Raw genomic sequence first — 13,545 nt, forward strand, 5'->3', positions numbered from 1 at the left:
TATCTTCTGTGCGCGGTTAGTCTCTGACCCCGCCTCTCTCAGCTGACTTCTAAAAAGTGGTAAGTTTTTTGCAGAGCTGCCGCTGGCTCAAATTCTGCAGTCTACGTTTTACCTTTTTGTTTTTAGAGGTGCTTCACAGGTAGCACCTCTAAAAACACTCATTTTGTTTAGCACCACAAAGCAGACGGCTTGCCCAGGTTGTTCAGTGAGGACTTCTCAGTCTAGTTTCACGCCTTCCCCCTCCCAGGTGGGACTAAAAAGTATTATAGGGTGACTGAGACATGCAGGGAAAAAGATACTTTCGGCTTGCAGCAACATGGATGAACCAAAAGATTATCATACTAAAGTAAGTCAGAAAGAAAAAGACAAATAACATATCACATATATGTGGACTCTAAAATATGGTACAACTGAATTTATTTACAGAACAGAAACAGACATAGAAAACAAACAAACATAGTTACCAAAGGGGAAAGGAGGAGGGATAAATTAGGAGTTTGGGATTAGCAGATACAAACTACTATGTATAAAATAGGTAACCAAGAAGGTCCTACTGTATGGCACGGGGAACTATATTCAATATCCTGTAATGAACCATAATGGAAAAGAATATGAAAAAGAATATATATATGACTGAATCGCTTTGCTGTACACCAGAAATTAACACAACTTCGTAAATCAGCTATACTTCAATTTAAAAAAAATTTTTTTGTAAAGATACTCTGGGCTCCTTCCCATTCTTATGTGAACCGTCTTCACCAATACAGAGATAGTGCACAAGTTGAGATCCGTGGGGGAGAGAACCTCACAGAGCACCATCCGAGGATGGGGAGCGTCCTCTAACCACCTCGATTAGCTTTATGTCTCACAATTCCTGGGCTTGAGCCGCTGCATGAGCTAGATGCCCACTAACCAAAGACAACGCTCCCTTGTTCCTTGTTTCAGGGCTATGTGGGTGACACCCACTGCCAGAAGAACCTGGGGTAGGGGTGGGGGAGAACTTGCTTTGATTTATATACATAAAAACAGTTTTGAGGAACCCAAGCACAGCAATCACTTCCAGAGCACTTATAAGGGAGAAAACAAGCAAGTGGAAAGGAACGGAAAAGCGCAAAAGTTCTTGAGCCTCTTTTGAGGAGGAAGCGTGAGGAGAAGTGAAGCAGACAGCCAAAGCAACTCCTGTTCAGCAATAAAAACATATTCGTTACATAAATATTCAGATCTTATTTATATTTAGCGCTTATGTACTTTTCCTTTCAGGACTTAAATAGCACAGATTTATTTATTTCTACATCAAATGAATATACTATTTTGCATTTCTATAATGCTGGCAAAGAAAGCACTATAATAAACTTCTGGACTGGAAGGGACCTTACAGGCTCTCCAGCCCGATTTTCTCTCCAGTGTAGGAATCTCCTCTGTAGCGCTGCTGACAGCTGATTTTCAAGAGTGTGTTCTAACACATTCGATAATGGGTACCTCAAAAAACAAGTTTCATTTAGTAAACAATTTAGTCATTAGGAAGTTGTTACATTAAAATATAGTTTTCTGCGATTGATCTTCCAGTCATTGATCTTGCTTTGGCCCTCGGAAGCTTCACATTAACAAATCCAATGAATGTCTCTTTCACTTAGTTCTTCAAATGTTTCATGTAACGTATTTGTCTTAAAACTCAGCTCTGACCATGTAGACACTCCCATCCCTAACCCCAAATACCATCCCCAAACCATCAGCAAAATTCTTATGATGTACCAGATTAAATCCACCCCCTTTGCTCTGTCATTTAAGGCCATCCACAAACTGGCTTCAACTTTCCTGTACAGACTCCTTTCCTCTGATGCCTGTTCAAGATCCCCCAAATCGAGTAAAAATGGAGGACACCAGATCTGCCCTGAATATTCCCAAAACTTCACAAACCTACCCACCACACACACACACACACACATACACATACACACTTTCTTATCTCTTTGTCTTTGCTTTTGTTGTTCTATCTGCCTAGATACCCTCACTGCCAATTTCTCCTTTTCAAAATGGCATGCATCCTTAAAGGTCGGTCCACATCTAATATTGCCTTCTAGACATGACTCCCTCTTCCTCTGAGCTTCATTTATTAAATGAAAGTTATTGATATTTTTGTGTTTAATCTCTGTTACGTAACTTGATTTTCCTAATGTAGCTCTATGTGCCCTCACTTATACTCTCAGCACTTGGTCATCAGTCTGCTGCATCATGGTTTATTATATTTCATTGTTAACGGGTTTGTCCTCTGATTCTCCCCTCTGCCTCCCCAAACTAAATTTTGAACTCCTTGAAGGAGGATCTTAATTTCTATTCCTCTTTCTATTACTCACATACCCACATATTCACATACTCATGTATGTAGCTGGCTGGCACTCAATATAATTTTGTTGCCTTGCTTTTAACTGAAATGGACTTAAACTGCAGCATGAGGCAGTGAAGGACTTCCTGAAAAAAAGGGAAAGATCAAGGGATTCTTCCCTGGGTATTTTCCCACAGAAAAAAAGTTTTTTATCTGGAAAGAATCACCCAAGATGCAGAGAGATAGGAAAAAAAAAAAAAAAAAGACACCTAAAGGACTTAGTCATCTCAAGAAGCCTGTAATGTAGCCCACAGTAGTGAAGATAACAGGGATATCCTGTTTTGAAAGTTCTCTGGGGGAAACCCACCTCTAACTCCTAGAGCTCTAGGGGAGCCACTCTCAGGCATGGAGGCTAGGGAGGAATCCCTTTTCATAGCCTTAGGATTCAGGTTCCTCCACCCATCTGTCCCTCAGAGAAATGTGTTTGTGTCCCTTTTTCTGTCCCTCTCCCTCACCCCCCCCCGACATTCCAGCCTGGGGCAGGGGGAGGCCAGCAGACACAAAGCCCTCAGTGTATGGGGTGGTATGTGTCCCCCCCACCCCTCTACCCAGAGGACACAATGCCCCTTCTGCTCCCTGTGCTCTGCCCCCCTCCTCACCACCTCTCCACTGCACATGCCAGGCTGCAATTGGCTACTGGCTCAGGACAGCCCCCTCATACCGGGACCCTGGGGGATTTTAAGCGGGTTCCAGGAACCCCCGCTCAGTTCCTTGTCCCCCACTCTCCCAACCCCGCAGACGCTCCGGGCCCTAGCCCTGCCCCAGCTATGGCTCCTGGGGCTCCCTCTTCCAACCCCAGTCCTATCCTGGCTGCGCTACTCTTCTCCTCTTTGGGTAAGTTGAGCCACCCCAGTCTGGGGGCCCCGGGGCTCAGGTTGTCTCTCAGCAACCTTCCCCCTGCCTTTGCTGTGCTCCTCACTGCAATCAAAGAAAGAGGCAGCAACAGCAGGAAGGTGATATTCTATGCGGAGAAAAAACATATATGTAGTTTGGAGGGAGGCTGTAAAGGTAAAGGTATTCTGTGAAGGGAAAGGGGACAAGAGTGTAGAGAGCTTCCCTGAGGTGGACCTGACTGGACCCGGGCTGGAAACCAGTAACATGCCCCCAAAGCAGTGGTGAAGGCCTAGTAGGAAGCAATGTTAGAGCTTGGTAAGGAACATGTTCAGACATCTGTGTTCTGGTCCCTACTCATTCCCTAGTCGTGCAGAAGGTACCTTAACCTTAGTTTCCCTGAAGAGAAAAGTCAGGGAATGTGATCTAAGGAAGGAGCCCAAGGTTTGTGGTCCCAACTCCTCCGATCCTTTGTCTCTTGGTGCCTCAGTTTCTCTTTGTGGATCTGTTGTCCATTATGTGGGTGAACAGAGTAGAAGGGAGGTTCTGTGAGATTCTAGGGTCTTGTCTCATCTAAAGCTATCTTCCACATAAGTTGACCTGCCCCTTCCTTGCCCCACGGCAGATGTTGGGTGAGGAAGAGAAGTTCAAAGCAGGGTTATCTGAACGGATTGTTCCCTTCTCCAAACTGCCCTGAAGCCTAGTGCAGTGGGTGAGAAGTAGGGCAAATGAGGGGAGGGGAGGGAGGGCTGGTTAGAATGTCTGAGATTCTCTGCGGTCAGCTCCTTGAGTCCTAAACCTAGCAGCTAGACTCTTCTGGACTGAGGTATCCTGAGAAAATGTTAAGGATAGGGAGTTGGAGAAGGGCGTGGTGAGGGAAATGGGGAGAGGGGATCTTGGAGTATAAGAGGGAGAGAAAGTTCTGTCCCACTCATAGCACCATTGAACAGAGCTGAAGGGCAGTGGTTGATGTTTGAACAGAAGGAATAGAAGTTAGATCCAATGAATAACCTTCCTTGTTACATTTGGGATACCCAAGAAGGCTCGAAGGCTGAGTCCCAGGAGGTGAGTCATTGGTATTGCATGCTGAGGTGGGAGATTTGGGACTATGGACCACGGGCAGGGGTGCGGGGGGCAGTGAGGGGAGGGGAGGCATGAGCCCCCAACACTGGTCAGTGGTCAGACAATGGGTCTCTATTTATTTGATTGCTTCCTCCCTCTCCCATAGAACAAAAGGGTCTACAGTTGCCCCCAGCCAGGGCCAGCCCACACACATAATCTCCCTGGAATGGCCTTGTGTGGGTGAGTCTTGGGAGTGACACTGGGCCAAAAGGGCCAAGAGGAGGGTGAGGAGGGTCAAAGCAGAACCACAAGGGGCTCAAATGCAGAGTCATCTGAGCTTTGGGCTTGGGGGTCCTGCTCTGAATCAAGCTTCCCCTGAGAGGGATATGAGGTCCTTCCCTCCGTGACCCCCCAGTCAAGAGCAGCTGTATGGCAATCAGGGATTCAGCACTGAAGACAGCTGGGTCAGGGAAGAAGACTTACATTCTCTAGTTATCTTCAATTTTTCTGCAAGACATTTGAGTTTGTTGTACTGTGAAATACTATGTAGCTGTTAAAAATAATATTGATCTGTACGCATCAAAGTGGAACACTCCCAACAGATACATATATTCTTTTTATACATATATTCTTAAGCAAAAAAAAAAAGACTATAATGCAATGTATGTTAAAAAAGAAAAGAAAGCTCCACAGAAAGAAACTATTTCTTATAAGTATATGTGTATCTTGAGTTTATGTTGAGTCTGACACATAGAAAATGGTTACACATTAAACTGATAACGTTGGTAATATCTGGGAGGAGACTACAGGGAAGGAATTGGTCAAGAGAGACTTTAGCTCTCTTTATCTCTATTGCTTGAATAGTTATAAGAAGAATGCACTATGTGTTACCTGTATAATTTATAATAAGTTTTAAAAATTGTAGAGCCTGCATCTAAGGGATAGCTTAAGAATTAGATACTGATCCAAAGGGAAAGTTAGACTTGGAGACAGAATTCAACTTCTGGAAGTCCTCAGGGGAATTCTGGTACTACTGATTTCATTTCCTCTATGAACATGCCGAAGAGCTTGAACCAACACAGCATTTCCACTCATCTATTCAATTAGGCGAGAGAGACCTGGACCGCAGAATTCGTCACTTCTGTCCCAGTCTTTGCTTTGGCCTCTGACTCAGGCTTGACTTCCTATTGATCTCACTCCCTCTATATCCCTTTTTGGGCCCACATGTGCATCTGATTCCCCCTCTATGTTTGCAGTGCTCTCCCCAGCCCAGGCCATTGTGGTTTACACGGACAAGGAGGTCCACGGTGCCGTGGGCTCCCGGGTGACCCTGCACTGCTCCTTCTGGTCCAGTGAGTGGGTCTCAGATGACATCTCCTTCACCTGGCGCTACCAGCCAGAAGGAGGCCGCGATGCCATCTCGGTGAGTGCCTGGGGGGAATCCTGAGATTGCATAACAGAAAGGGTGCTTCAAAGAACCACAGAAAAGAGAACTTGGGCTAAGGAAGGGGAAATCCTTTATGAGCCATAACCCCATCTTTGGCAAGGTAAGTGGCAATCTTTGTCACACTGACTAGGGCTGAACCCCCTCCCCAGCATTACCCTCACCAGCCCAGAATCCCTCACCCTGAAGCTAGAAATACATGCTTCCCCTCATTCCTCATAGATCTTCCACTATGCCAAGGGACAACCCTACATCGATGAGGTGGGGACCTTCAAAGAGCGCATTCAGTGGGTAGGGGACCCTCTCTGGAAGGATGGCTCCATTGTCATACACAACCTGGACTATAGTGACAACGGCACTTTCACCTGTGACGTCAAAAACCCACCAGACATAGTGGGCAAGACCTCTCAGGTCACGCTCTATGTCTTTGAAAAAGGTGTGAGAGGAGGTGGGATGTGGGTATGGGGGGGAGTTCAGAGAGGGGATCGGGCCTCCCTGAGAGGCTGGGGGAAGGGGCAAAATGCTGAGGCTAATGCCCCTCAGGCTCTGGGAGAGTGGGCAGAAGACAGCCTTGGTTGGGATGTCTTACAACCCAAACCGCAGGGAATAAGTGTGGGGCTAGGAACCAAAGATACTTGTCCCTGCTCATTCCACCACTTCTTTTCCTTCCCCTTTTAGTGCCTACTAGGTACGGGGTGGTGCTGGGAGCCGTGATCGGGGGTGTTTTGGGGGGTGTTCTATTGCTGCTGCTGCTTTTCTACCTGATTCGGTACTGCTGGCTACGCAGGCAGGCGGCCCTGCAGAGGAGACTCAGGTAAGGCGCGGAGCCGACTCCCCTTCCCCAACCCACTACTCCCCATGTGGGCGGAGACTAACCCAATGTGTGGGAGGGCCAAAGGGAAAAGGAAGCCTTGACCCCTCCGTGAGGGGCTCCAACAGGGCCAAATCCATAGCACCCCCTTTCCCTGCAGTGCCATGGAGAAGGGGAAATTGCACAAGTCTGTGAAGGACTCGTCGAAGCGCGGCCGGCAGGTTAGCGGGACTTGGGGTGCCTCCAGGCAGCAGTCGGGGGCAGGATGGGAACAGTCAAGCCCCACCAGACCAGTGACTGATGCGTGCACTCCTCCCCACAGACGCCAGTGCTGTATGCCATGCTGGACCACAGCAGAAGCACCAAAGCTGCCAGTGAGAAGAAGACTAAAGGGTTGGGGGAGTCTCGCAAGGATAAGAAATAGCGGTTAGCGGGCCGGGCGGGGGGTAAGGGGTCAGGGGCGGAGGCTACCAGAGGCTCTCAGATGGTGGTCATAGAGATGGAGCTACGAAAGGATGAGCAGAGCTCGGAGCTCCGGCCTGCTGTCAAGTCCCCCAGCAGAACCAGCCTCAAGAACGCCCTCAAGAACATGATGGGCCTGGACTCAGAAAAGTGATCACCCCCCTCCCCCCACCAAGGCCCTGCCAGAAAAGGGGGACCTAGGCTCCTCTATCCCCCGTCTAGGTGCTTTCCTCCTTAGCTCCCCAGCCCTGCCCTGCCCTCACTTCCCTTTGAGATGTAAGTTTCATTCCAAAATTCATTCCCCAGGCACTTCATATTCTCCCCCACCTTCACCCCCTGGCTTTCTGGAAGCCCAGGGCTCCATCCTTCACTTCACCTGCCCCAGGGACTGTGTGTTTGGTGCCCGTTCCTCTGGCGCTGAAAAGAAAGGAACCTTGCTACCCACTGCCTCAACTCCAGGCCACCTGATATTCCCATCCCCTGCACCACCTAGCCTGTCCCTCTGACCCTCTTCTCTCTGACCCTCCCTCCCCTCCATCAGGTGGCCCAGCTCCAGACTCTGCCCTCCCAGCTAACACCCAGGTCACCCAGATCAGATTCTCCTTCAGGTTTTATTTAGGTTGTTAGTTATTTTTTATTTTTTAATCCATTCTTGTTTGTTTGTTTATCTGATCTGTGCCCATGCTCTACCCTCCCCCCATGACTGAGTACCAATGACGTCATGTGGCTTTTGCAATTCCCCACCCCCCATTAAATCCTTAATGGAGAGCCAGCCCAAGCAGAGGGGCCCCCGATCCTCAAACCTCAGCTACAGGAATGGTGCCCCCTGACCACTTTGAAGCACTGTTCTGGGACTCAAGGTCACAGGAAAGGAGAGGGAGAGACAAAGGATCTTCATAGGTGAGGGGGCTGAGGAGGGGACAAATGAGCCTTAAGAAATAGCTTTTAAATAACCACAGAAAAAGCAGGAAAAACAAATGGGAAACGGGGGAAAGGGAAGAGGCTGCACTCCTAGCCACAGGGGATTCTTAGGATTTTTCTACATTCTGTATATTTCTTCTCAAACCCCCAAATCTCCTTAAATGTTTAATAAACACTGACATTTCCAGAAGCTGTTGCCTCCATCTCCAATTTCCTCATTCTTCTGGGAATAATCCCTGCCCCTTATCCCATCCCCAACCTCCCACCTTCCCCAAGCCCTCTCCTCCCCAACTCCTTATTCTCCCCAACCGGTTTCAGTTGTTAAGAATTTGATTTCATGGCATGGATTACATAGTATTATGGAAAGAACTCTGAAATAAGCTCATAAGACACATTCATACATTCAACAAATATCCAGTGAGTTTGTACTATAGTACACAGAGTTCGTACTATGTGCTAAACTGTGTGTCAGGCTCTGCGTTTACATGGGTTATAACAGATTCCCTCTTCACCAAGATCTATATTTTTTTTTTTTTAAGATCTATATTTTTAAAATATCCCAGCCACTCACAAGCTGACCCAGGGCTAGTCACTTGGCTTAGGTAAGCCTGTTTCTGCATTTGTAAACAACTGAGATAATGATACCTGCCCTACTGAATTCCCAGGATTTTTGTAAGAATCACATGATTCCATCCTGTGTATGGAAACCTTTGTAAACTATAAATTGATATACAACTAAGATATTGAGGATCAGTCCTTTAAAGATGTTTCTCAGTCTTGCCTAAAGGATTACACTTTACAAACTAGCACTAATCTCATTCACCCCTACAAACTCATGCACACACAACTTTGTTTTGTCGGTGCATTTTAGGTATAATATTAACAGCTCATTAGCTGGTTTGTTGGTATGCTAGTGGTACACCATTAATATCCTGGAATCCTTAAATAATTATGGAAAAACATATATATCTTTTTCCCTTGGCGGTTACTGATAGCAAAAAACCTAAGATTCTCACAAGTCAATTCTTCACCTTGTTAAGAGGTTAAAGATAAGATTTTTAACAGCAGCTTTGCCAAAACCCAGAGTGCTTCCATTTATTTCAAGGGCTGTCTTCCACTTCTCTGAAAAGAAAAATTAACCCAAATTCATGTTAATAGAAAAGCTAATAGATTCCATTAGGTAAATACAAATGAAAACTACAATGAGATACCACCTCATACCCATTAGGATAGCTACTATCAAAAACAAAACAAAGTGTTGACAAGGGTGTGGAGAAGTTGGAACCCTTGTGCACTGTTGGTGGGAATGTAAAATGGTACAGCCCCTGTGGAAAGTATGGAGGTTCCTCAAAAAAATTAAATACAAAATTACCATATGATACAGCAGTTCCATTTCTGGGAATATATCCAAAAAAAATTAAAATCAGGGTCTTGAAAATATATTAGTACACTCATGTTCATAGCAGCATTATTCACAATAGCTGATATGTGGAAGTAACCCAAGGGTCCCTGGACAATTGATGACTGGATAAGAAAATGTGGTATATCTATACATACAATGGGGTATTATTCAGCTGTAAAAAGAAAGAAAATTGTAACATATGCTACAACATGAATGAACTGAGAACATTACGCTAAGTGAAATAGGCCAGGCATAAAAAGACAAATACTTTGATTCCACTTATATGAGGTACTTAGAGTAGTCACAATCATAGAGACAGAATGTAGAATGGTGGTTGCCAGCCGCTGGGGAAATGGGAGAATGGGCAGTTATTGTTTAATTGAGATAGAGTCTCAGTTTTACAAGTGAAGAGTTACGGAGATGGATGATGGTGATGTTGCAAAACATTATGAATGTACTTAATACCACTGAACTATACATTTAAAAATGGTTGAGAGGTAAATTTTATGTTAATTGTATTTTACCTCATTTTTTTAAATTGGAACATAGAAGCTAATAGAGTCTATATAGCTTTTTCAGGGTGGGAGAGGAAGCTGAGTCACAACTCAATGAAGTTGGGAATATCTAAGCTAAAGAGTCTTTATCAGTAGACCAGAATAAGGAGCCCAGAAATGCAAATAAGTGTGGGAACATATTTTATTATAAAAACAACATTCTAGTTCAGTGGTAAATTAATGAATTATTTAACAAAAGGTATTGGTGCAATTGACATATGTATAGAAGAAAACAAGGTAAGATCTTTATCTCATGCCATATATAAAAATAAAATCTAAATATTAAGAAATAAAATACAAGTGTCTGAAGGAAATAAGCATATTCATTTAATCCTCAAATGGAAAAGGCCTTTAAACAAGACAGGAAGTCCAGAAATCTTAAAGGAAGTACATAAAATCTTGAACCTCTTTAATGGCAGAATATATTATAAATGAAACCAAAAGACACTTGGTAATTGTGGAGAAAAATACAACACAAATGAAATATCTTCCTGCACATAACAATTAAATATCTCCCTTATTCGCATCTTCAACTACTGCCCCATTTCTCTGCTTCCCTCTATAGCAAAACTTCTTGAACAAGTCTAGGGCACTATATCCTACCTCCCATTCTCCCTTCAACACACTGTCCCCATCAGTCTACTGAAACCGCTCCTGTCCAAGGGCATTAATGATGTCCACTTCGCCAAATTCGATGGTCATTTTTCAGTCCTCCTCACCCTTTCAGCAGCATTTAACATTAATGGCCACTTCCTCTTTCTGATAACACTTTATCTCTTGGCTTCCTTGAAACACGCTAATGGTTTTTCTCCTACGTATTTGAAAACTGCATGACTTTTTTTTTTTTTTTTTTGAGGTACGCGGGCCTCTCACTGTTGTGGCCTCTCCCGTTGCGGAGCACAGGCTCCGGACGCGCAGGCTCAGCGGCCACGGCTCACGGGCCCAGCCGTTCTGTGGCACGTGGGACCTTCCCGGACCGGGGCACAAACCCGTGTCCCCTGCATCGGCAGGCGGACTCTCAACCACTGCGCCACCAGGGAAGCTCTGCATGACTTTTTTAAAGTAGAGATTGAAATAACCAGGAAGACATCTTTTGTTCGTCCCACACGAAGTGTGTTTGTTTATTTAAATTAAGGCTACATTTAAGCGTCACAGGGCAACAATCATCTTGAACTGAATATAGTTTTTTTCCTCTAGATAGGGCCTGAATTCTCACTACTCTCATTTCCTTACCTGCCCAACCACCCTTAACATGAATTTGCTGCTCTGCCTTAAAACCTCTAAGAAATTGGACAAATATTTATGTGTGGGAGTGAAGTTGGAGAAGGGAGGTAAAGTCAGACTACAACACAGAGCTTTTCACAGTTCCTCAAATAGGCCACCAGTCATCATGTCCATCTCTGGCTATATTAGCTACTCCTTCAACCCAGAGTTCCACTGAATTTTTTGTTACCTAAAGATTAAATTGTGAAGTTCACTTCCAACAACTAGTATAATAACATAAAAATGGGAAGAAAGGGAGAGATGAATAAAATGGTTAACTTAGACAAACACATACCTAAAACAAGCAAACAGAAAATATGCCAAGTCACCACAGTCCTCATTTCTGTAATTGGTCAAGAAGCCATAATTAATATCTATGAACTGCTTCAACCGCTCATTCCATATTTCCTATGTCTTCAGCCAGAACTTCAGATAGTCAGGGTTCTTTACCTGGTAGAGTGATCCAAACTTCCATTTCTGACTCAAGGTCTGTCCTGTCTTTTTTTTTTTTTTTTTTTGGTTGCTATGTTAACATTTACTCTTAGGCAAGGAAGTACTAAGTGGTGCCCCAGAGAATCTCCTGGGTTCCAGAAATAGCTCTCCTTGCTTCCATTGTGTAGCAGCATCCCAACTTCCCCTAGGTCATCAGGATATATCACACCAGCCAGCCAAGTAATCTTTTTTTTTTGGCCTCTTGGTTCAGTGATGTATAGAGCCCAAAATGACCAGGTGGCAGTCTCCTCTTCTAATTCAATGGAACCATTGTGTTTAATGGTAGAAGCATTCTCCTTTTGGAGACTAAGTCCTCCAAACCAGTAGAGCTCAAATTTGCCAGGAGAAACAAAAATTCTGTGAGTTGGTTATTAGGTGTAATAGTGAAAAAGCCACCCGCACTTTTACCCCTTGACTCTGGAACCCTTGTATTCTGGTCATGGAGGAGAAAACACCATGTAATGGTCTCTGATTCAAAGCATATATTGCATCCCGTAAACCAGAACTTCATTCTTTCAGGGTATTGTCTCCCAATTGCTGCTGTGAATCTTCAGTAAACCATTCCACGTTTCAAATAAGCTTCTGCTTTCAGATGATGGGGTACATGGTAAGACCACTTAATTCCATGAGCACAAGCCCGTTACTAAACTTCCTTTGCTATGAAATAAGCTCCTTGATTAGACATAATACTATGGGGAATGCCATAACTATGAATAGGCATTCTGTGAATTCCCCCAGTGTTGGTGCTGGCAGGAGCATTATGAGCAAAGAAGGCAAATTCATGTCCAAAACATCTATTCCAGTGAAGACAAATCTATGCCCCCTCCATGATGAAAGAAATCCAATGTAATTAACTTGACATCAAGTGTCTGGCTGGTCCCCCCAGGGAGTAGTACATATTAGGGACTCAGTGTCGGTCTCTGCTGTTGACATATTAGGCACTCAGCTATGGAGTCATCTAGAAGATTTTTTTGTTTGTTTGTTTAAAGCATTTTAAAATTTTATTTATTTATTTATGGCTGCGTTGGGTCTTGGTTGCTGAGCGCAGGCTTTCTCTAGTTGCGGCGAGCGGGGGCTACTCTTCCTTGCGGTGCGCGGGTTTCTCATTGCGGTGGCTTCTCTTGTCGCGGAGCACGGGCTCTAGGCGCGCAGGCTCAGTAGTTGTGGCGCTCGGGCTTAGTTGCTCCGCAGCACGTGGGATCTTCCCGGACCAGGGCTCAAACCCGTGTCCCCTGCACTGGCAGGTGGATTCTTAACCACTGCGCCACCAGGGAAGTCCCTCTTTGCTTACTCTAAAAGAATCAAAAATTAGGAATGGTCTAAAGAAGGAACTCACCCCTGTTTTTGGCAACCTAAAACACGGATCAAACCAGTCCTGCTTTAATTCCTGTTGAAGCTCTCTGTGACCTGGGACAAATCACGTGACTGTGGAACGTTGAGTTTTGTTAAGTTGATATCTATCCTATGGTGCACTTAAAAGAAGAAATTGAGAATATATGTAAACCATGTCACTAAGTACTTGGCATAGAGTAGAAGCCCCATCCATGTTAGTTGCTAGTCATCCTCTTCCTCCCTTTTTTTCCTCTGTTCAGTTGAAGCAAGTGGGGAACCTCTCCCCCAGTACACATTCAGGCAGGAGGGCCTAACTTGCCCACAGGTCAGATCTCCATCTACTACTGTCTGCTTCACAATTCAGACATCATCACAACACAGACATGATCCTTTTGTCTTGCAAAGGCTTTTCTTTCTAGGCATTAAGTGTGGCTTCCAGCTGAGTCCCCATTGTTTATCCTGTGGTCCCTCTCTGAGTGTCCAGCTCATGGTAAAGACTTACAGCTTGGCAGTAAGGTTTGGGGGCCTCTTTTAGAGAAAAAAGGGGTGGAGGCAGGGGAAAGATGAATTCCTGAATCTTCAGGCTAG

At 44.9% G+C, this 13,545-nt stretch overlaps 1 protein-coding gene across 1 annotated transcript; it reads left to right on the plus strand.

Annotated features, from left to right (window-relative positions):
• The first annotated feature begins 3,150 nt into the window (after nt 1-3,150).
• On the plus strand, nt 3,151-8,560 carry MPZ (myelin protein zero). The gene is given in 6 exon segments (XM_089912365.1): nt 3,151-3,217; nt 5,533-5,699; nt 5,943-6,156; nt 6,399-6,534; nt 6,692-6,752; nt 6,854-8,560. Coding segments are annotated over 6 exon segments (939 nt in total). The 3' UTR covers nt 7,148-8,560.
• Nucleotides 8,561-13,545: the final 4,985 nt, after the last annotated feature.

Source organism: Delphinapterus leucas, chromosome 1 (assembly GCF_059928025.1).
Source record: "Delphinapterus leucas isolate spDelLeu-1000000601 "Yukka" chromosome 1, BTC_Dleu_Yukka2, whole genome shotgun sequence".
In the NCBI taxonomy this organism is placed as follows: domain Eukaryota; kingdom Metazoa; phylum Chordata; class Mammalia; order Artiodactyla; family Monodontidae; genus Delphinapterus; species Delphinapterus leucas.